The 21630-nt window shown below is 43.2% G+C and overlaps 1 protein-coding gene across 5 annotated transcripts in view; it reads right to left on the reverse strand.

The window, feature by feature from the left end:
- The window catches only part of OLFM3 (olfactomedin 3), a 99964-nt gene that overhangs the window by 3329 nt on the left and 75005 nt on the right, over nucleotides 1–21630 (reverse strand). For 3 of the 5 annotated variants that reach the window (XM_081120881.1, XM_081120884.1, XM_081120880.1), the window contains 4 exons: nucleotides 18326–18472; nucleotides 12440–12595; nucleotides 8530–8749; nucleotides 719–825 (listed from right to left, as the gene is read on the reverse strand). In XM_081120881.1, the coding sequence (XP_080977007.1) occupies nucleotides 719–825; nucleotides 8530–8749; nucleotides 12440–12595; nucleotides 18326–18472 (630 nt within the window). Of the gene's footprint in view, nucleotides 1–718; nucleotides 826–8529; nucleotides 8750–12439; nucleotides 12596–18325; nucleotides 18473–18594; nucleotides 18974–21630 lie in introns of all 5 variants that reach the window. The other 2 variants (XM_081120882.1, XM_081120883.1) reach the window with 1 other exon arrangement.

The raw sequence follows: 21630 nt of genomic DNA on the forward strand, positions 1-21630 counted from the left end.
ATGTAAGTTATAACTTAACACCATTTGACATATTTCCCCTTTATGAATAACACAGAACCTCCTGGTAACTAACCCTTACTCACTGGACCAGCTTAAAGGTATAACTACCTTTGAATGCAACCATTTTACTAACCTAGCTGCTAATCTCATTGGGATGTAAGTAACCCTTGAGAATTTGGATGTCTGGTGAGTTCTGCAGTAGAACATAAACAGAGCTATGGTAAGTTTCCAGCATAGTGATTTACATAATACAGGTGTTGCCAATTTATGAAAATACCTGCTCCCCCCCCACCCCCCCCAAGCTTCAGTGCTGTTTTCTCTAAAATTACCTCTAGATGCCAGGAATATTTCAGCTTGTTTTGTGAATTGGTTAGCTCTTGAGCTTTTTACTTATTTAGTACTTTTTTTTCATATTAAGGAACAGATTTTAGTAGAACTAGATAGAGAATTTTATATTCTTGTAGTTGGCCCTTTAAAGTGTAAAACTAGACTAAAACAAATAAAAATTAGACTCACTGTATTGGTGAATTCAGAATGGAACATTTGACATAAGTTGCTGTATATCTATAACTATGTTAATATTATCAAACTAAAAATATTTGCAGTGATGTAAAAGTTTTCAAGTTCAAACTATCCTCAAAGGAAATGAATAGTCCAGTAGACAAAAGACATAAATAAAACACACTTCTAAGCAAAGGTGTTGGTGGGAGCAACATACTCTGTTGTTTTTTTCGGATGCGAGAGGGTCGGTCATCCAGGCACCAAACCGGGTTCCCGATGTCTTGACTGTAACTGGGCCCGTGATCTTCATCAGTTTGCCGCATGCTGAAAGTAGAGAAACATAGACACGCCAGGTGACCATGGGCAATGCTTATTTGAACAAAGCAACAAAAGATACGCAGAATCTCAGAGGCCAGTGTAAGTTTGTCCTGGGACTAGATCAATATCATGTCCCGTAGAGGAAACATAAACATAATGAAATGTTTGTCCCCACGAAACTTCATGCCCAGACGAAATGACGAAATGGGCACATGACCAGGAAGAAATTACGGTGACTTCAGGTGGTCTTTATGCTGACAGTGAATAGAGATTTTGCCCTTTTTGGTGTTGGACTTAACATTTCAGATGGTGAAGCTGTATGATTAAACCTCAGAGTGAGGGTTTGAACCTGCCTTTCAGCAAAACTGGCCCCTTTGCTATCGATACATCTCCTGTATGAAGAATGAAGCATGGTTTGGGCAAAGCTGGAAGACACACAGCTCCTATTTTCCCTCATGTGGGTGCACATTTCAGATGTTGGTTCGTTTTCTGGGTTTAAATGGTCTTCTGGATTCATTTCATATAGACATAACTTGAACGGGAGTTGAGTTGCAGGGGTTAGTTAACATCTGCTTAAGAATTATCTTTGGCGGTTATCTTTGCCATGAGTCTCACGTAATCAACATTTCCAAAAAGTGACAACACATGGTGTAGTGTGGGTGTCCTGACTTCCGTGGTGTTTGGATGGAACCCAGTGTTATGTCCATATGGCAGAGTGGAGCTGTCAAGCCTCGGACTGTTTAGACCAGGAATTGAGACAGAAATTATCCCAGAGGTTGGTTAAAAGCTTCTGACACCTAAACTGAAAATGACTGCTTTCTTCTTGTAGCAATGGGCATTTTCTCTGAAATAGATTAGTGGGTGAAACCAGTTACTACTTAAATATAAAGTGATTTATTCATTGAACAATCACTTGCTGAGAAGCTTTCATGTACCAGGACTATGCTAGGTGCTGGGTGATATAGGAACAGGGAGGCAAAATAGGTGTATGTACTGTAGCTTCTCAATAGACGGTTGCTTATGCCCATCCTTAACCTCCCTCCCTCCCTCCTTCCCTCCCTCCCTCCCTGCCTTCTCCTTTCTGACTCAGCTGGCAGGGAAGTTAGGTGAAGAAGGTGTTTCAGAGAAGAAAAGGGTGTTGCATTGAGCGCAGCGAGTACCGGTGGGTGGTTAAAGAATTCGGAAGGCCAGCCCTGAGTCCTGTGATACTGAAGAGCATCTCTTTTCCCCTGAGACAGCCTCCTTGGATAACTTGAATTTTATTTCATTGTAAGCCGCCTTTACCCTGCTCATCTACAGAACATGCACATAAACTGTCAAACACGGAAAGAACAAGCAAGTTCCACGGATCTTGCATGTTCCGTTACCTAGAAAAAATAAACGTGAGGGTCAAGAGAGGACACGTTTAATGCACTTACATTTCTTACTAGGTCTCGCTGATCTGGTCCTTCATATGTATCTGAATGGCGCTTCTCTGTGTGAAGGAAGCTTAGCTCTATAATCTAGTGAATCAGTAAAATTGGCAAAATTTAACCGTTGTGCTGATCTCATTGTTTAAGAAAAGACTGTTTGCCTTTAGGGATAATCTAACAGAGGGAGAAACTGATGACGTAAAGGAGAAATTAAATAAGTAACTCCACAGTTTCCCAGGAAATTTCCCAGGAAGTATTTCCCTGTGGAGTGCATTCGGTCCAGATTAGAATGCTCAGGTGGGTGTTGGGAGGGCTGGTTTCGAGTCTAAGCCACCACATTAACTCATCATACAATATTGGATTGTGCAGTGATTCTCGGGGGTGGTTTCCTCATCTATTAAGACGGACAGTCTGAAGCTTGACATCTTGTTAATCTAAGAGAACATTGAATGGATAGGGGATCAACAAACTTTTATGTGCTGATGGGAAGAAGGTGGTATTTGTGGTTGTAGTTACACACACATGCACCACACACACCACATACACACACACCACACACACACACCAAGATCTCCGTCATTATTACCACCCACTCTTACTCTCAGGAAGCAGAAAACAGAAAGGCCTCTCGCTGCTGATTTCATCCCCAAAAGAAGTTTCTCGTACAAATAGTTACTGAATTTCAAAGCTAAAATTCATCTCGTCAAATGAAATTAGTAAAATTAAGGTTGTGGGAATTTATAAAAGCTGGCTGTTTTTGTAGTTATGATTTTGTGGATCTCTGTTACATAAACACTGTTATTCTCAGGTTCTGCTGCAATGCAGAAATTGTAAACATAAAGTCATTTCTGTGTCTTAGTGCCCCCACACTAGCTTTCTTTCCAAGAAATAATTATCCTTCTCACTTCACTCTCACTTTCCATGAGGACAAATGGAGCCAGACAGGAAGGATAATTTTCCCAAACGCCTGGGAGACAAATGTTCCCGCAGAAGTGGATGGCAGAGGAAGAGGCAGAGAGATTGGCCTCATTGGTTTCCTCCTGCTCTGCTCCGCTCCGCTCGGCAGCGAGACACGCGAACATGTTAGCATTTTATAATATATGCGTGTGTCTGGTTCTATATATTCAGAAAATATACTGAATAGGTAGCTGAAGTACGTGACCATGTTGTTTTCCTGATGCCTTCCAGACGTTGGACTTTGTAACATCAGTCAGAACCCATGGTTACCCATCCATAGCTCAGGAAGAGGTGTCATTTGGAATTCAGCAGGAAGGTCAGTTGTTTGAATCAACAAAGCATAAAAAACTCCCGTCTTCTCTTTTGTTTATTTCTTTAATAGATCATTGTACTTTGTAAGGTCCTGGGCTAACAGCTTCTGAATTTGAATCCTAGGCTATGCCTGTATAAGTAAATTAAATGGAATAGTGAATATTTTTATGACAGTGTCATTTCTTTTTACTTATGGCCATTGGAGAATCCATGTAGCAAGAAGTAGATATGATCTGATATTTAAAGTCTGTCTATTGAAGGTACTTAAAATAAGTTTACCTCCACCCTACATTTGATAGTAAAAGCTGTTTCTACTATTTAACCTTTTATTTTCATGTCTAATCCTACCCACTGGAGTGCCAAGGGAAGGGTGGCGAGAAGGGTAACATAATAGTTGCCATACTGGACAGGGCACTAGAATGAGTTTTCAGTGGGTGTGTGGCAAATGGGACCAAGAATAATGTGTGTCCAAATACATCTGTTTTCCACAATTAACACAACTTTACCCCCGTTTTATTTTAAAAACTGCCTCAACTTTTTCTGGGATCAAGTTTATACCATGAACATATTTTTAAGGCAAACCCTATTTAGTATCCAAACTGAATGGAGCAGAATTGTACTATGAAATCCCAAATAATTTGGTGATTTATGCTTGCCTCTGAAAACACAGGCTTTGTATCATTAAGAGGCTTGTAATTTAGTGGTAATCTAGGAAAATGTAGGGTATAAAGAAAGATCAACTATAAATAAATTTATAGTGAAATATGCCATAACCCCAAAATGTGCTGAAATGACTAGGCTTCCAGGGTGAGTGGGCACTGGAGAAACCGCATTCTGCTTTGCACTCTAGAATTTCAGGGAGAGTAGAACTGTCTTTGATAAACAGCTCATTTGCAGATCATTTTTAATTTTATTTTTAATTAAATGTATTGGGGTGGCATTGGCTAGTAAGATTATATAGGTTTTAAGCGTACAGTCCTACGACACCTGATCTGTATAGTGCATTGTGTGCTCACCACCCAAAGTCAGGTACTCTGAATTTAATTTGCAGGGGGTTGTTAGTTTTCCCTACTACATTTGCAAGTTAAATCTTACTTCGCTCCGCTCCAGGTGCACAGTCTGACTTTTCTGTTAATCTGGTTTTCACTGAGATTTTCGGTGTTTCTTGCGTCACGTGCTAAGGAGGGCCAGGTATCAGGTGTTGTGGAATGAAGTACTGTAGCACCGGCCCTGCCGAAAGCGCGGATAGCAACAAAAGCAAAGCCACGGAAAGGAGAAAAGAGGCGCTCCTTTTGTTATCTTCATCTCCCCCAATTTTTGGTTTTGTAAAAAATATAGAATTTTTATATTTGACATACACTGATTTATTTCTTGAAAGCAATATAAAGCTTTTTTAATTTAAAAATAGTACTTGAGACTATAGAGTCTCAAAGACTCTGTAGACATAGATTTTCACCTGTTATGTTTTGGATGTTTTATGACAATCTACAGAGATTTAGCTGGAGCCAGACACAGGTGATCCCTGACCTCTCAGAGCAAGGACAGTGTACTCATAATGGGGTACAGATTTTAAAAGAAAGCAAATTCTCATTTTCAGTTTTCAGGAGACCACGCAAGGGTATGTCCCTCCATGTTAGAGAGCAATCAGAGAAGGTCTGTAGAAAAGTTGGTCTCTGGTCTGTAACATGAAAACCCGTTAGAGTTTGGGTGGGTGAGATGGGGAGGAAGAGTGTCCATGAAGGAGGTGAGGGAGTTCCACGTCCAGGAGGTGACTAAAGAGTCTACACCTTGGAGGAACTGGGAGATGAGAGTGGCTGGAGCGAGAGGGAGTGTGTGGTGAGAAGTTGAGAGAAAAGGGCCGGAGAGTCAGGCAGAATCCACATCACCAAGACAAACCATGCAAACCTGCATGGATTGAATTTTAAAGGAAAATCACTTCAGTGCGGGTGAAATATGGTTAGGTTTGCATTTGGAATGATTAGTCTAAATACCCAGCGTGTGTGTGTGTGTGTGTGTGTGTGGGTGAGGTGACTTCAGGTAAGGGGAGTGCTCGGGAGGCCCTCCCAGCTGAGAGATGGTGAGGGATGCTGTGGATTCGGGCGGTGGAGGTGAGGATCCAAATGTACTCTGGCTTCTTTCTACAGCAGCTGGGTTCTGTTTACTGAATTAAACGTGTTGAGGTGTCCAGGGAGTTTCTCTGTTACTGTTTGTACCCAGGAAAAGACTTTGTGTGTGGGAAACACGTCTCTGTCTTTGAACGCAGAAGGACCTGGGTTTAGAGTTGTTGCCTCCAACACGCCCCTCTGGCAAATGAGTTTAAGCTGAGCAATCTGTCTCCAATCAATTGCATAATAAGGCCTAACCCAGCATTCTCAGTGCGATTAAAACGACCACATGGAAAAGAGCTGGCATGGTGCCTGCGAAGCAGCAGGCTGTCAACACTGCTACACTTCTCTGTTATGCGCTTGCTGTCCCCACCAACATGCTAACCCCTGACAGTGGAGGGACCCTGTCTGCTGCTCCACATGTCTCCCCAGTACATGGCCAAGTGCCAGCACACGCAGGGACTCATGAAATGTTTGTTGAATGTGCAAACAGAACTATTGCCACATAGACATTTTGTTTCCCCCTTTGAAACTAATTTGGCATGACCATGGTAAAGTCAACAATCCAAGTGTCATCACTTGGGACCTTGAGGGTTTTTTTTTTTTTAATTTTTGTTTTTTTTAATTTTTAGTGATTTTAGAGAGAGAGGAAGGAAGAGAGAGAGAGAAATAGAAACATTGGTTTGTTCTTCCACGTATTTGTCCATTCATTGGCTGGTTCTTGTATGTGTCCTGACCGGAGACTGAACCTGCAACCTTGGTGTATTGGGGCGATGCTCTAACCAACTGAACTACCCGGCCAAGACAGGACCTTGAGTTTTGAATGCTACTGATAACTCCTGTTCAACCTGAAGCCTCCAAACACTGTGTTAATAGAAAGACCACTGTGACCTTCACGAGGTGGCACCAAACCATTGCCCTGAGACAGAACTAACAAGAGGCAGGGGGTGGAGGACTGGAAGGCTGGCAGCCTGATTATAATCAGCATTAAATATCTATCGGTGATCTCAGGGGGTTGCTAGAGCTTTAACTGTGCTTTCTCAGTTAAATTCTCACATGCATGTAATTATAGTTTGCATGCCTGGGAATATGGTATGATTTAATTAAGCACAGGGGACTTTGTTCTATTTGGTCTCTCCTAGGAGAAAATTAAGCATTTAGGAAAGAGCATTAACTGTACTTCATTCAGGCCAGTAGGGTGCATTGCTAATGAAGCATTTTTTTTTTTTTTTAAATTTCTATTTTCCCCCAAACGTTAATTCTCTAGTAGAAATAAGCTGAGTGGTGCTCTTGCTCTCATTGTCTCCATAACTCGTGATTCCTTCAGCTCCTTCTTTACTATGTGGGAGTCACCAAGACCTCTAAGGCGAGGAGTCTCCTTTGTTTTTTTAGTTATCTTAAAATTCAAGTGGTATCCACTGTGACATTTTCCCTAAAAGCTAATCCACCAAAAAGGTGAGTGGAAATGCATTCATCACAGTTGCAAAGAAAATTTTATTTTCTCTCCTCAATTCATGTCTGCTGTCTACTGATTGGTTGTGAGTGTAGAGAGGCTTTTGTGGAGACTGATGAGGTGCCATTGATGAGTGAGCCTTGCTCCTGGGACTATATTGTTGAAGCCGTGATTGTCCAGCATCCCACGTCAGATCTGAGCAGCACAGAGACTGGGTTTTAGACCCTCTGATACGCCTTCCCCCACATTTCCTGCTAATGGACCTTGTCGTGTTGATTAACATCGCTTCTCTGAGTCCATGTGTTCTGATGTTTTGATATTTGAGCACTTACCTATGAGATAATACTAGGTGTGGGGTTAAAAGGGTTCAGAGATACGATCTGGTTTAATCTGTACCAGTTCCCAGGGAATGTAAATACTAAGTAAGATGTTAATCAGACTATAACAGCGCCACACTCAAAATTATGTTTGTGGCCCTGGCCAGTGTGGCCAAGTGGTTGGAGCATTGGCCCATGCACCGAAGGGCTGTGGGTTCAATTCCCAGTCAAGGGGATGTGCCTGGGTTGCAGGTTTGATCCCCAGTCCTGGTCAGGGTGTGTGCGGGAGGCAACTAATTGATGTGTTTCTCTCAGATTGATATTTCTCTCTCTCTCTCTCTCTCTCCCTTCCTTCCACTGTCCCTAAAAATCAATGGAAAAAATATCTTCAGGTGAGAATTAAGAACAAGGTATATGTTTGTGTTTTCATATGTACATATGAAATGTATATTATGTATATATCCCTTATCAGACACAGCCTTTCAAATTTGAATAACACTTTTCTTATGGGAAAATCTGAAGATTCATTTTTCAGGGACCCCTTACTTCATGGTAGTAAGGCTACCTGTCTTTACCTGGACACTTTCTCTGCATTGTAAGGGACCCAGCATGTGATGTGGGTTTGGCTCCTTACACAGCAGTGCATAGATACCTACTTGGGTAGGGGCCTCCTTTTGATTTGTCAAGTGGACCAGAGCGGCTGTTGGCAGCTCCTCATAGGAGGGGAGTTGCTCTGGTTTGCTTGAAACATTGCTGGTTCATATTTTGCCCCAGGGCAACTTCCTTTCCCACCGTCTCTGACTTTCTCCACCGCCAGAAATGCCTCCCCTCCCCCCTGGCCGAGCAATGATTAACCATCACAAGCTCTCTGTAGTAAAACTCATGCCTGTTAGTGAAGCCAATAGAATTGGCTGTGTTTGTCAGACTGCTTATTTCAGATGTAACAGGGTGATCTGAAAATTGGGCAGCTGTTAGTCACATACCACTCAGTCCCCAGGTGCGCTCAGGCCGTCAGGAACACTCACTCCATACTTAGGAAGTTGGCCCTGACTTCCCCAGAATGAGGCATTTATGACCACTTGCAAAATGTAAAAATGCAGTTTTCATGGAAATGACTTAAAAACACAATTAGACAAATGCTGTGTTCTACTCACTGAGCTTTTTCATGCAGTCGCGGAGTCTGGTCTCCAGGCTGAGCACCCTCTGGTGCAGCTCCTCATAGTCGTAGGCACCAATCTCTTCCTGGATCCCAGTGAGCACCGCGGACAGGTTCCGGATCTCCTCCTTGAACTGGGTGATGAGCCGGGCGTCCGTCTTGTACTGTTCCAGGACAGGGATCAGGGGCAGGAGCTCGTCCATCTTCTCTTTGAGCTCCTGCGAAAAGCAGCCACGGGCTCCTGAGTGTCATTGACACATGTCAACCAGCTCTGCTCTCTGTCGTCTGACACTTACAGGAGGTTATTAAAATGGATTCAAAATCCCGTGTTGATTTTTGGTTGGAATGAGGAATTTTGTGAAAATGTAAGTGGCCCCATGGTCATTAGTAGCAAATCCATGTATCTTTTCAATGCAAGAACCTCTACTTAAATGGTCACATGCTTTTCCAGGAAGCAGATTGATCCTTAACCATAATTACAGATGCTTCCTAGGGTAGCAATTACGGGTGATTTATTATCTCACTTTCTGGTAGCATTTCATAAAGTCAACAGTGCATTCTTTACTTAGGAAATAGAAGCAGGGTCCATGTTCTAATGATGAATTACTAGAGATAGGTAAGATACCCCCCCCCCCGTGCCTGTTTAGTTAAGTCTAATCTCTCATTTACTGAGTTTTCATGCTATAGGGGCCCTTTCCGGGAATCGGGGGTCTGGGAACAGCTTTTCCCTAATGGGATTTTCCAGTTATGCCCTTCCACCCCTCTGCCCTTCCATTACGCCCAGGTGTCCCTCATTGTTTCTAATATCCATCCTAGCAGAGCATCCTCAGGAAGGTGGGCTCAGCAACTACGATCAATCATGCAGTGTTCCCTAAGCGCAGAGAAAGGGATATCGCTGTTTAATGTTTTGAATTATTACCTCCCCCCGACTTCATTTGCCTTAGCCCAGATCCTTTAGGGCTCCTTACGTAAGGCAAGGCTGCTTGCCCACGTGGTGAATTAACTCTTTCAGGGACCGAGATGCTCATAGTTACGTGATATAGAGAGCTGCCCAGTTGCATAGTTATTTGAAACTGATGTGTTGATTTTTGTCTAGGGAACAAGAAGTGCATGTTGTCAGGACAGTGGCCCTCCCACCTAGCATCCTGGGATGGAGCCACACCTGGGACACAGGTACACCTACAGCTTCACTTTCATGTTCTAGACATGTCACCTCCTCTTCTTGACCTTTAACTTGGTGGTTGTGGTCGCCAGTGAAAATATTTCCAGAGTTTGATTCAGTTGTGAGATTACTGCAGATGATCTCCATGGTGGAAAGAGCTGTCACTGTCATAGTCATTGAAGAATAACCCGTTGGTGGCTGTTAGAAACCATGCTGCACACCAGCTAATTTAAGGAGCTGAAAATTGCATCTTAAAGTACATCAAGAAGATGTCATTACTATAAATGCATTAAACTAGCAGGAACTCCCATTGCTGCCCTGATCTATGGGCTTATGCTTCTTATGGGGCGATTTCTACTTGCTCTGTAAGCTCAGAATTCTTTGGATTGGCCTGTGTGTCCGTGTTGAGTGGGAGGGGACAGAGTCTTAGTAATGAGAAAGATTTATAAATATTACAGTCAAAAGGCAGAACTGCAGAGTTTCACTCGTTCTGGTGGCTCATTTGAAATAAACTTATTAGGTTGAACACCTTGTGACGTCCCTAAAGGAAGGCACAATTGCTTCATCAGGATCTTAAGAAGGAGAGGTAGTTCTGTTGGTAACATTTGCTGCATATTATATATAGCAACCATTACACTGAAGAGCTTTCCATTCTGCTATGGGAATGTTGAAAAGAGAACAACGCAATGTCACAATTTTGGTGACAGTTTTTTCCCCCGAACTAAACAACAACAAAAAAGGTGTTTATATTTTTGGGTCTTTTAAAAAAATTTATAATTTGGCTACTGAGAAAGTCAATTTGGAAATTCTGTACACTTGTCAGAGAGCAGTGGAAAGTGCAACCAGTATGTGTGTTGGGTATTTAGAAGGTTAAAGCAGAATAGTGCATGCCTGGTTCACTCATTCCTTCTAGAATTGCACTTTCTGCTACATTGCTCTTACAGTGAAGGTTGTACTCAAATATCTTGCCCAACTGTGAGCTCTTCATGTGAGATGATAGTCTTATAACTAGAACAACTTTCATCTTACAAGATGCAGAGGAGAAAACCTACTTGGTGGTTTTTAAAATGCATTTATATTTACTTTTATTTTAATTGAATTTATTGGGGTGACATTGGGAGGCATTAGTCCAAAATGTTTAAAAATATGTATATATATCTTTATTGATTTTAGAAAGAGGAAGGGAAAGGGAGGGAGAGGGATAGAAACATCAATGATGAGAGAGTTATCAGTGATCAGCAGCCTCCTGCACGCCCCCCTCCCCGGGGGTCGAGCCCGCAACCTGGGCATGTGCCCTGACCAGGAATCGAACCTAGATCTCCTGGATCATAGGCCAACGCTCAACCACTGAGCCATGCTGGCCGGGCACAAAATGGTTTTCTTGAATATTCCCTTCTAACTCTTCCCCCGATTTTCTCTAAAGAAAATTAAACAAAATTCCTCTTCTCTTTGTGCTGTTAAGTAATGTTTATGCCTCTATTTACTCTCAGTTTTACCTGCCCCTTGTTACTCTCTTTCACAGAACAGAGATTATTTATTGCATCCCCAGCAGAGGGCGCAACACTGCCTCTCACACAACACCTGCTCAATCAACGCTGGTTAAAGTGCATTGATTGGCTCCCCATGCGTTCCCTATACACCCTCTACTCTTCCAGGCCATCATTCTCTTATTTCCAGTCATCTTCCAATTTTGGTGTCTTCTTGACTTTGCTCTAATTTGTTCTAATTCCTCAACTTCCTGGCCTGGCTGACATCTTCCTTCAGCTTAAACCTCATGATTTGTTCTCCTGTCAGTACCCTCAGCTTTCTTGCCATGTTGTCCTTTTGGGTAAAATTTTAGAAGCGGCTCAGTGCAGGACTGTTTTCTGTACCCCTCTGCCTGGGCTCCTGAGCACCACCAAAGAGAATTCCACAGCCACAAGGATCTCTGCTGTGGTAAACTGTGCAGTGCAGAGAGCCTTGCGTGACCCTGATCAGCATCCTGCCCTCAGTTATGTGTGGAAAGCACTTCTGAGGCTTGACCGAGCACCTGCCTTCAGACCCTCTTATCCCCGTCTTCAGTGGCTCTCACTCACTTCCTAACTGGCAGGGGAAATTGAGGCTGTGATGTTTAAAAAACCACAGCATGTTTTATAAATGACGTGATGTGGCTTTGCAAGGTGGACTATTTCTTTTGAATAGAGGTTTGGATGGCATTATCCCAGTCACGTTTTATTTTAATCTATGACACTGTCATACATAGTTAATAAAAGTCCACATAGCACCATTTCTCCATTTTCAGTGTTTCTAAATAATGTCCCATAAACAACTTCAAGTCTAAAGAAGACTTCATTTGTGTCATGGTGAAGCAACCCCCTTTCTATGGCTGTTAATAGTGGGATGAGTTCCTCTTTTAATAGTTTATATTCTAAATATTTTTCATACTAGCATGGGATAAAGTCATCAGAAAAACTTCGATCCATTGAATTATTAATTTTCCTTGAGATTTCCCCTCGTCATTGATATTGAAGAGCCTATAAATCTATGCAGAAATTCCACTTAGCTCTAGGAGGACAAGACTCTTTCTATAGCGAGTCTCCTGTGCATTCCCACAAGCTAATGGTCAGTTTCAGGGGGACATCCCTGTGAGCCTTAAACACTGCACATAGGGGCCAACGCACAGTTATTTCTAGCCAAGCGCCACGCTGGCTGCTCATCCTACTCAGTGTCTCATCTGGGTGGACAAGATTGCAGGAGCCAAACCTACCTGAAAATGCTTGGTCATTAGTGTCTTCCGATCATCTTCAATCTGCCGAAACTTGGCCTTCAGCCCTTTCATTTGGGTTTCCATTTTTAGAACATATTGGAAATCTCTCTGCGTCCTCAAGTTTAAGACCTCAATAGACTGGGACATATTCTGAACCTGTTAAAACAAGAACATTGGCTGTAAATTACCGTCTGTTTACAGGTCTGTACAATCACTCCTGAAGTAGCACAAATGACATCAACATAGAGAACTAGAAGTACCAAGTCTGTAATTGTGTTTCCACATGACATATTTTTAGAAGGACAGTTCTCCATATTGAACAGTCAAAGAATTCAGCAAGAGAAAATTTTACCTAGGCAGGAAATAATGGAACGGACATCCTAGTGTTAGAAATGACTGAATATAAATGAGAATTTAACATGTCAGAAAAATATGTTTTAGAAAATAGAATTTTTATTCCAGGGCTTTGTAAGATTATCAGTGCCCCATTTTGTTAAAATAAGTTGTTTCTATAAATACCCACTCTGACTTTGTCAAGATCTAGGTATGCTTAGAGGTTGTGGATGGTCTGAGGTGCCTAACAGACCAGAAAACATTCACCGTGGTGCAGTTACTTCCAGCTGCACTGGACATACTCCCAGAGGTGAGGCCGGATGGACCCGGACACATGGGGTAGTCCTGGGACACCTGCTGAAACCCCTCCTAACTGCAGAGCCTACTGTTGCAGAGACCTGGAAGGTGGCAGCTGTATCAGGAGTTTGGTAGGTTGGCAGTCAACCCACATTAAGCTAATGGCACCATCCCAGGTTCGTTGAACCCCAGGCTCTTTAGAAGGAGGAAACAGATGACCTAGAAAGCATGTAGAAATGAGGAAAACTTGCTCCAATTGTGGCAGCAAAATTCCAAAAACAGAATGCAGGCCTCTGATAGGAAAACTGTGAAGGGAATTGAATGCAATATGCATACACGGTTTTAGAGGACAAGAGAGAGCTCCGTGGCTCTGGTACTCAAAGTATTGTCTACGGAGCAGCAACTTGGGCATCCTGGAGCTTGTCCAAAACACAGATTCTTGTCTGAAAATCAGAATCTGTGTTTTTTTTCAAGAACCCCAAGTGATCCCTTTGTCTATGAAATTTTGAGAATCAGTGCTTAACACAGAGGGATTTCCGTGAGAAAAGCAAGTAAGAAAAGCCACTGTAAAGAATTGATATGATTTGATTTTTAAATTCTAAATCCAATTCTCTCTCTCATGCACACAGAGGCACATGTAGGTAAATGAAAATGGAGCATATGAACAAAAAATCATGGCGGAAGGTCGGGACGTTTAGAAGACTACATGTAGGTTGTTAACACTGGGTTTCCATTTGGGGGTGAGGTGTGGGGGAGAAGTACTGAATATTGTAATAGAAAGAGGTCCTGGTACATGTAATAGGTATAAATACATCTGCAAAGAATTTTTTTTTTATAAACAAAAATATGAAATCATGGACACCAAAAAAAAAAGTGGGATTTCAGGTGACTTTTACTTTGTTTGATACATTTTTATGTTATGCCATTGATTTTTTTTTATAAACATGCATTTTTACGTTATGAGTAAAATATTATTTTCATTGCAAACATTGTGAGTTTCAAATAAGGAAGGGGTGATCTGTTCAGACAAATCTTTGTCATCAGGTGATGTCACAATGCTTAGGGGACCAGCCAGCCATAAAGAGCTCCTTGATAATGTGCCTCGGATTTGGCACTTTAGGAAAGGCAGGGATTTCTCCTGCATGGTCTGCTGCAGTTCCCCTACTTTTCTTGCTGGGGAAGGTCACATTTTCCTGTCTCTCCTTCTGCTGTCTTGATCTATAGTTCTGGCCCTTATGAACCTTACCTTGTCAGGACATATTCATGACAGTCCGGCTTATATTACAACTAATTGTGTGATGTGTGTGTTGGGTGGGAACAGAGCAGTGACTGCCCTCCTGTGAGTTTCATGAGGTTAGACGCTGTGTCTCATTCATATCTGTTATTTCCAAGGCCTTGCGTAGAACTGGACACAGAATAATTGCTCAGTGAATATCTTATTGTGTAAAATCATCTTAGGCTTCCGATGGCAGTAAAAATGTGTAATTAGTATTTTAATATTTGAAGGAAAGTTTCCTCCTCCTTTTAATGGTTAGGCTGTAGCGTTACGTGACTCCCAAATATTTATTAATTTACTGTCGTGCCTACATTCAGAAAGCTTCCTTTAAAAACCGTCTTTCGTGCAGTCCAAAATCACCCAGGCAACATCCAAAGCATCATAACTGCATCTCGGATAAATGTAATGCTTTCAGAATACTTCTCAGCTTCATTAGGGTTAAGCACGAATGAAGAAAAGACATTTATGTTAAAGAAACCGCACATGTGAATACGGCAATTGTCTGTGAAGACGCCCATCATTGGCATGGTGGGTGCTCTCCCAGGAATTCCGTGTACTGGGGTGGAGGCTGTACACTTAGAAAATGATGGGCAAGTGAGACAGTTTGGATGAAGTGAAAACAGCTGCCTCTTATTTCGCCTCGTGACTTACCCCCCGAGCTCATTTGCAGCTTTGTCCATGCTGTGGGGAAATGCCCGGAGAGAATTTTTGCTGAGTCATGGTTCTGACTTTCCGTCTTGCAGAATCGTATATAATTACAAGAGCCACATTTGGGCAATGGCTAGAGATAGAGCTGTCTAATTGGAAAGGACTTGGCTCCAGGCTGCCTTTTGTTTTTCCTGCTGGCTGTCCCCAGGACTGTCTAGTTTCCCGCTGGTTATGGGGACCCATGGAGAGTCTGTTTCCTGATGACACCGGAGACTGGATTCCACGCGCAGGAAAACAAGCCATCTGCCATGGTTTCCCCTTTAGCCTGCTTATCTCTGACGTCCTTCCTCCGATGCTAGCTTTCCATACCTGTCCCTATGCCCACAGCCTCTCCCTGTAGCTCAGTGAGCCCATGGTCCCTCTTCATTGATGATATTCTTGAGCTCTCTGTCCTGGTTCTTTGTATAAATAAAAAGTCTGAGGGAACAAACTTCAATGCAAATAAACTTAGATTTCACTTTCCTTCATAATTAGTGTGTAAGCTACTTGGAAAAAAAGTCCAACAGTTTGATATGTTTAGTTGGCCTCAGTTAATACCGATAAACAGAGATTTCTTTACCGTAGGTCTTTACAGAGCCTTTAAACTACGTGGTAGAAATCTTCAAGAGGGAAGTATCATGTACAGAGTTTCTTAAAGTTATTCCACCAGTGAGGACATGGCTGGCATCCTCTTCCAGAAACTACACCTTAGGAATGATTGAGCCGGACAGTGTGGGGCAGGTTTGGCTGCACAGAGAAGCTCCATAGCCAACAGACTTTGTTAAGTGAACAGTTTGAGTCTGGGCACACTAAGATCTGAGACACTGTGAAATCAGTGGCCATTTTTCCAGTATTCAGTGATATAAACACTATTCAGACTGCTGGGCAGAGCATTGCTTAATGAAGTGTGGGTACCACCAGAGGCATCCTGGGTACTCCTTCCAGGGTATTGAGAAAATGCAAAACGGACGTGGTGCAGCTCCACTGTCTACCGTGAGCGACATTGGTAGGTGGTTTAACCTCAAAAACACCAGTTTCCTCTTATGAGAACTGAGAAAGCCAACGACCTCTACTATGAGGATGAATGGAGCAGAATAAAAAATAATAGGTGGGAACGGTTGTTATTAATATTGTTCTATTCACAGTGTTCTCTTATTATATGACTAACGCTTGCTAAATGGTGACACAGAGGGCATGTTCCTGTGTGCCATCTGGTCCCTTGGACCCATGTGGGCCCACAGGGGAGCCAGCAAGGTGGGCACTGACTCAGTCTGAATATGGACTGCGTGTGTCAGATTTCTGTTCTCTGGGTCAGTGCCAAGGGTCAGTCCTGTCGTTCCCTTCACGCCACCCACACAGCACACACAGCTTCCTGTTCCTGTCGGCATCACGTTACCAGATGGAAAATTGGATCAGTTTCACCTGGGTGACCTTCATTTTGTTAACATTTTTGTTGTTGTCATTTAGGTATTGATGCATTTTTAAAGGTGTGATTTTTTCGCAGCATTTCTTTAAAACATGAAACAAGCTGCATGTTGGACAGAGGGTCCTGTCCAGTCCAGTCCAGTGATCGTTTCCAGACCACCTGCTCTGTTGCCTGCTCCCCTCACTGACCCTTCATGAGTTAATTCCTGGTTTATCATAGCTCTGGAATAGGTCTTACTTTGATCCTGTAGGGGGTATAGCATCTGCTTCCTGACCTTCAGACGTTATTTGAATTCTTCCAACTGATTTTTGAAGAACTGTCTGAGTCTGTGTGGGGGTGCGAATATGCAGTGCTATCCTGGAAAACAGTAACACAAGCAAGGGTATGGTGCCTGAGGAAACGTTTCTCACCACACTTATGGAGGAATAAAACTGCATAGAAAAGAAGATTGGAGCAGAAAATCAGTAAGACATTTTCATAGAAGAGCAAAACTGGATTGGAAGAGTAAATCTTTTATCAATATAATTAATTTCCCTAGTAACCAAGCAGCATCAAACTGTATATTGGACATTTTTTTTTCATAGAAATAAAGAAAATCAAGGTGGAAGACAATACCCAAGACTAAGCACAGTTCATGTGTCTTGATTCTTGACAGGTGAGAAGCATATTAACTCGCATTGTTAGTTTGAATGAAAGGGCATTTGCTCTTGTCTGGAGGACAGATATCGAAGGAGCAGGGACCATGGGATCTTATTATAGAGAGAGAACCCATATGTGACGATAGCTCTGAGACAGGGAGGAAAAACAGGCTAATCTTTGTTTAAAACATGAAAAAAAAAAAAAAGCCTTCTTAATCTGTAGGGTATCAGTAGACTTCCAAACAGTGTACACAGAGGAACTGATTTTCACATAGGCGGTGGAAGAGCCAGGCTTGGAACTGAATGAACTAGGAATGTGTGTACTCATAGAGGCCATGCTGTCATTTCTCCCGCTTCTCTGAATTTTCTGTGAAGTTTTCATTTGATCCCTAATTGTGTGGATGGTCACAGGAAGGACATGACACAGTGGGCACTGTTGAGTGTGACTTCTTCTACAAGCTCCTGCTACCTGACTATCATCCCTGACGGGCTTTAAAGCCCTGCCCTGCTGTCATCCTTCCGTCAGCCTGGCCATGCCAGCTGCCCTACTGTGCTCAGAGCCCAGCACAGGAGAAGTCTGACTGAAAGTGATCGAAAGAGCCAGTTGCTGTTTTTCTGTTTGTTTTTTTTCCTCCCCATACTAAACGGAAATAACCTTTCACGGGCTGACTTTTATCTGCAGAAGGGAAGAAATCAAGGGCATTCAGCATTTGATTGTTAGGGATCCGGCTTAAGTAAATTACACGGAGAGAATGCTATTGAGTGAAATCGAAGGGCTTAATGTTCTGAGGCCTGACTTAGAGATGATGACAAATGCTGGGAATTGTTCATTATCCATCCGGAGAGCTCACATAGCGCATGCGGTTACTTCCACGTCCTCACGAGGTTGGTAATGGGATCCAAAAGCATGGTGAGCTCAGAGAACCTGCTGCGATGCTCAATTTCTGGCAGTGGAATGCGACTTTCTACTTTTTATTTTTAAGGAGACACCCACTGGATATTAAGATATATGATAGAGAGCCAGTCTTAAGAAGACAAGTTTGGAAAAAATAAAGTCTTGTAAGCAATGGAGCAGGAAGCGCAGGGTGCTCCTTTCCAGGAAGGGGGAGTGTTTATTTGAGAAGGGGCAGAAATCAGGAGGACCTTGGTCCCCATTCCCTGCCTCCCCCATTTCCTTCTCAAGGAACGGTAGATTTCAGTGCAGCTATGCAGGAAACCAGGGCACCCACCTTCTCTAGCAGCTGACGAAGCTGCCTGCTCTTGGCATCCCGGGAACACAGGTTCTGCTCCGGAGCCACCACCGTGCAGATGCACCGCCCGTCAGGGTCCTGTGCTGAGCTGTACACCTGCCATCCTTCCTTGGGGCTGATTTGAGTCTGAGGAAGCAGGCAGAAACACACCAAACACAGACCCGTTACAGGAGGGAGAGGAGGCAGGTTGGTAGCATTTTAAGCAAAGCATCTTTTTTACAATTAAAGTTTGTGTTTTTATTGCTTACAGTTAAAAAGAAGGCGGGAGGACAGTTTGCATGGTTTGCATGGACGGCGCAGGTTCATTCAGTTATACCTCCCTCATCGGTGCTCAGTGGGAGACTCTTTCTGTTCTTTAGGCTTCTTGTTATTAGCTATTCATCAACCCTGCACCTCTCCCTAATGCTTTTTGGACATATTAATGCAACTTTAGAAGCATCTGGTAACCACTTAGACACATAGGACCCGTCTTTCTCCATGAGATCCATTAGCTTGTCTTTCTCAACTGTAAATGGTAATTAGTCACATGTTCTGATTATTCTTCACGTGTGATGGTCTGAAGCAAAGCTGTATCCCAGGGAGCTGCCCGTGTATTGAAGAGCCAATTAATAAAGCTGGAAAGGCATCCTGTGAGAACATGGGATAGAAATCATGAGGTCCGCGTTGCTTTGCAGAGCATGCAGAGCCCCGAGGAGTTACTTGGGCCCAGCCTGTCTGCCAAACTGAACTTCCTACATTCCGTGCAGTTGCCACCCCACCTCCCTGGGGACCTTCGTGAAGTGGCCCCTTTCCACTGCCCTGCCTCCTACTATGTTGCTAGTTTTGCATCTGAATGTGTTTTTCCCGTGGAAACAGGCAAATCAGTGGCCATCTTCTAGGAAGCCCTGGGTCACAGCTGTACCTGGGGCCTGATGTTCCTCAGTTCTCCTTTATGGTGTCCAGGGATTCAGCAGGTAGGGAGGCATGTCTCTCATGATCAGAAGAGGAAGATGAGTTAGGTTAGAAAAGAAGGTGTGTAATGAATCAGGCTGGAGGGCTTGGCCGAGGAAGGCTGAGAGGGGCTGGGGGTGGGGTCACTGAGGTGGGGCCGGGATAGGAGGTGAATGGAGGCCAGTGGAGCATTGTCTTGCAAAATGCCTAGAGTCACTGGGCTGCTCTGTTTACCTGTAGACTTTGGAAGCAGGTTCTTAAAAGGACCAAACCAGGCTGACTTCTCTCCCTATGGCCTTGCCGTAGTCTGGGATCTTCTGTCTCTGGAATTCTCAGGGTGGCTATTGCCTCCTCTTTTTTGCTGTCCCAGGTCCTTGCTCATCACATACCATCAACCAACAAGGTTCTTTTCCTTTTCAAGGGCATTAGCAATAGTCACTGGGGTAGTGACCGGCACTCCCAACAGTCGTCCTGAGCACATACTGAGGAAGCTATAAACTGTAAACTCAAGTAACTCCTAACGATGTCACAGTCCTTGTCACTGATCTGTAATGAAAAGCAAATGACGCACACCCATCTCTCTAGCCTCCTTTCGCTGAGTCCTGTTTCGGATGGTTCACAGACACTGCGGTGCCTCTCCTCTTTCTGGGCCCTGGATTCAGTATCATTTCTGTCCTTTCACCCCTTCCTCGGACAATTTATACCCGAATATCCAGTTGGGATAGAAAGATGTATTCAGGATGACATGTCCTTAGAGCCAGATGGGATCTTAAAGATTATTCTTTTTGTATTAAAGGGAGAAAAAATGCAAAGAGATCATTTCCAGAGTGGAGATGGCAACATCTCAGCAGAATGGTCTCAACGAGATGACGAAAGGCTGACGCTCAGTAACAGCATGGGGTTAATACATTTAGACATAGGTTCTGCGGGTGCAGGGAGTCTTCCAGCATTGGACACAAAGCTCAGAAATGTCAGAAAATTAGAGCTTGTCACTAGAATAAATTTAGCTTTCGGATAAAGGAGCAGGGCCAAGCCCATGATAACATGAAAATACCTTAACAGCAGTGTGAACAGCGCTTGTTAAACCTGGAAGCATTAATCGGGATGCTCCCCTGCCCAGTGTTTGGCTAACTGATGAGGAGCTTACGGTGACAAAGCAGGTGTCAGCTGCTGCTTGGATTGAGAAATGGGCGGGGGGGAAGGTTTAATAGGCTTTGATGTTCACTTGGCATTTCCCCCTAACATGTCAGCGTTGTCAAAGTAAAGATTTGAGCCTCGTTTGTACTTCCAGTTGTCTTCCGGGAAGAACCATTGAAAAGAGCCATGAACGACTGTCTATATAACAGTTAGTTTGAATGATCTCAACTAAAGTGACCTCCCTGGCAAGAAAAAGGTAACTGGAGAGAGAGGAAAGCTAATATAAGAGAGGAGTGCCCGACAGCCCTGCAGGCTTTCATGAGCATCTGTTTCAGGTTAGGGACGAATCAGGGAGGTTTTACGAGTCTCCAGTGACTTTCTTTAGGGCATCCACACTAGCGTTAAAATGAGGATGCAAATAATACCAACTAAGACCTCCTGTGCGAGAAAATATGTGGATGTTTTTGGGCACCAATGAGAAAGGACTTGTTTCCATTTTTAACTTGTAAGAGCGAGTATTCAGGTGTCAATAAAAGTTGTGTAAAGTAATAGCAGACATTCCCGGAGCTCTAGCCATTGCTTGGCCTTTGACAAGTGTTATTGCCTTTGAATGTCACAGAAACCACGTGGGCTAGGGGATGTTCTTCCACCCATTTTATAGATGAGGAAACTGAGACTTGGAAACAGTAAGGAGCTTGCTCCAAGGTTACTGGGGGTAATCAGCAGAGCTGGGATGGGTGTTGGCACAGTCTGATTCCAGAGACCGGAAGTTCAACAGGCACAGGGCACCACTAGTTACTTGAAATTGCCTTCTCTGTGTCCTGAACAATTCTGAGGCCCTGTACTTGGACTTGGAGGGTGTGTCTAGTTCATTACCATCGAGAACACTACTAATCACAGTGATTACTGTTGCAGCCCCTTTGAACCTTTTGTGTTAATTAGAACTAAGTGAAGTATTTAGCAGTTTTTAATATTATAAAACTCATGAAATATTTAAGAGTGCTCTAAATAGAAGAATGAAATGATAATTTTAGCAGCTGTATTTCAAGTCTGCATTCTTCGTTTATAATTTAAGTGCAAAGCTGTGCTTTATAAATATAAAACTACTGTGTGAGAGTTATCCCCAAACATCAGGGCTCTGTACTAGAAAATTTCGAAGGACCCTCAAGACTCAGGTAAAAGTAAAAATTAATATCTTGCATTTCAGGAGGTTTTTC

This window comes from Miniopterus schreibersii (genome assembly GCF_964146895.1).
Source record: "Miniopterus schreibersii genome assembly, chromosome: 19".
Lineage (NCBI taxonomy): Eukaryota > Metazoa > Chordata > Mammalia > Chiroptera > Miniopteridae > Miniopterus > Miniopterus schreibersii.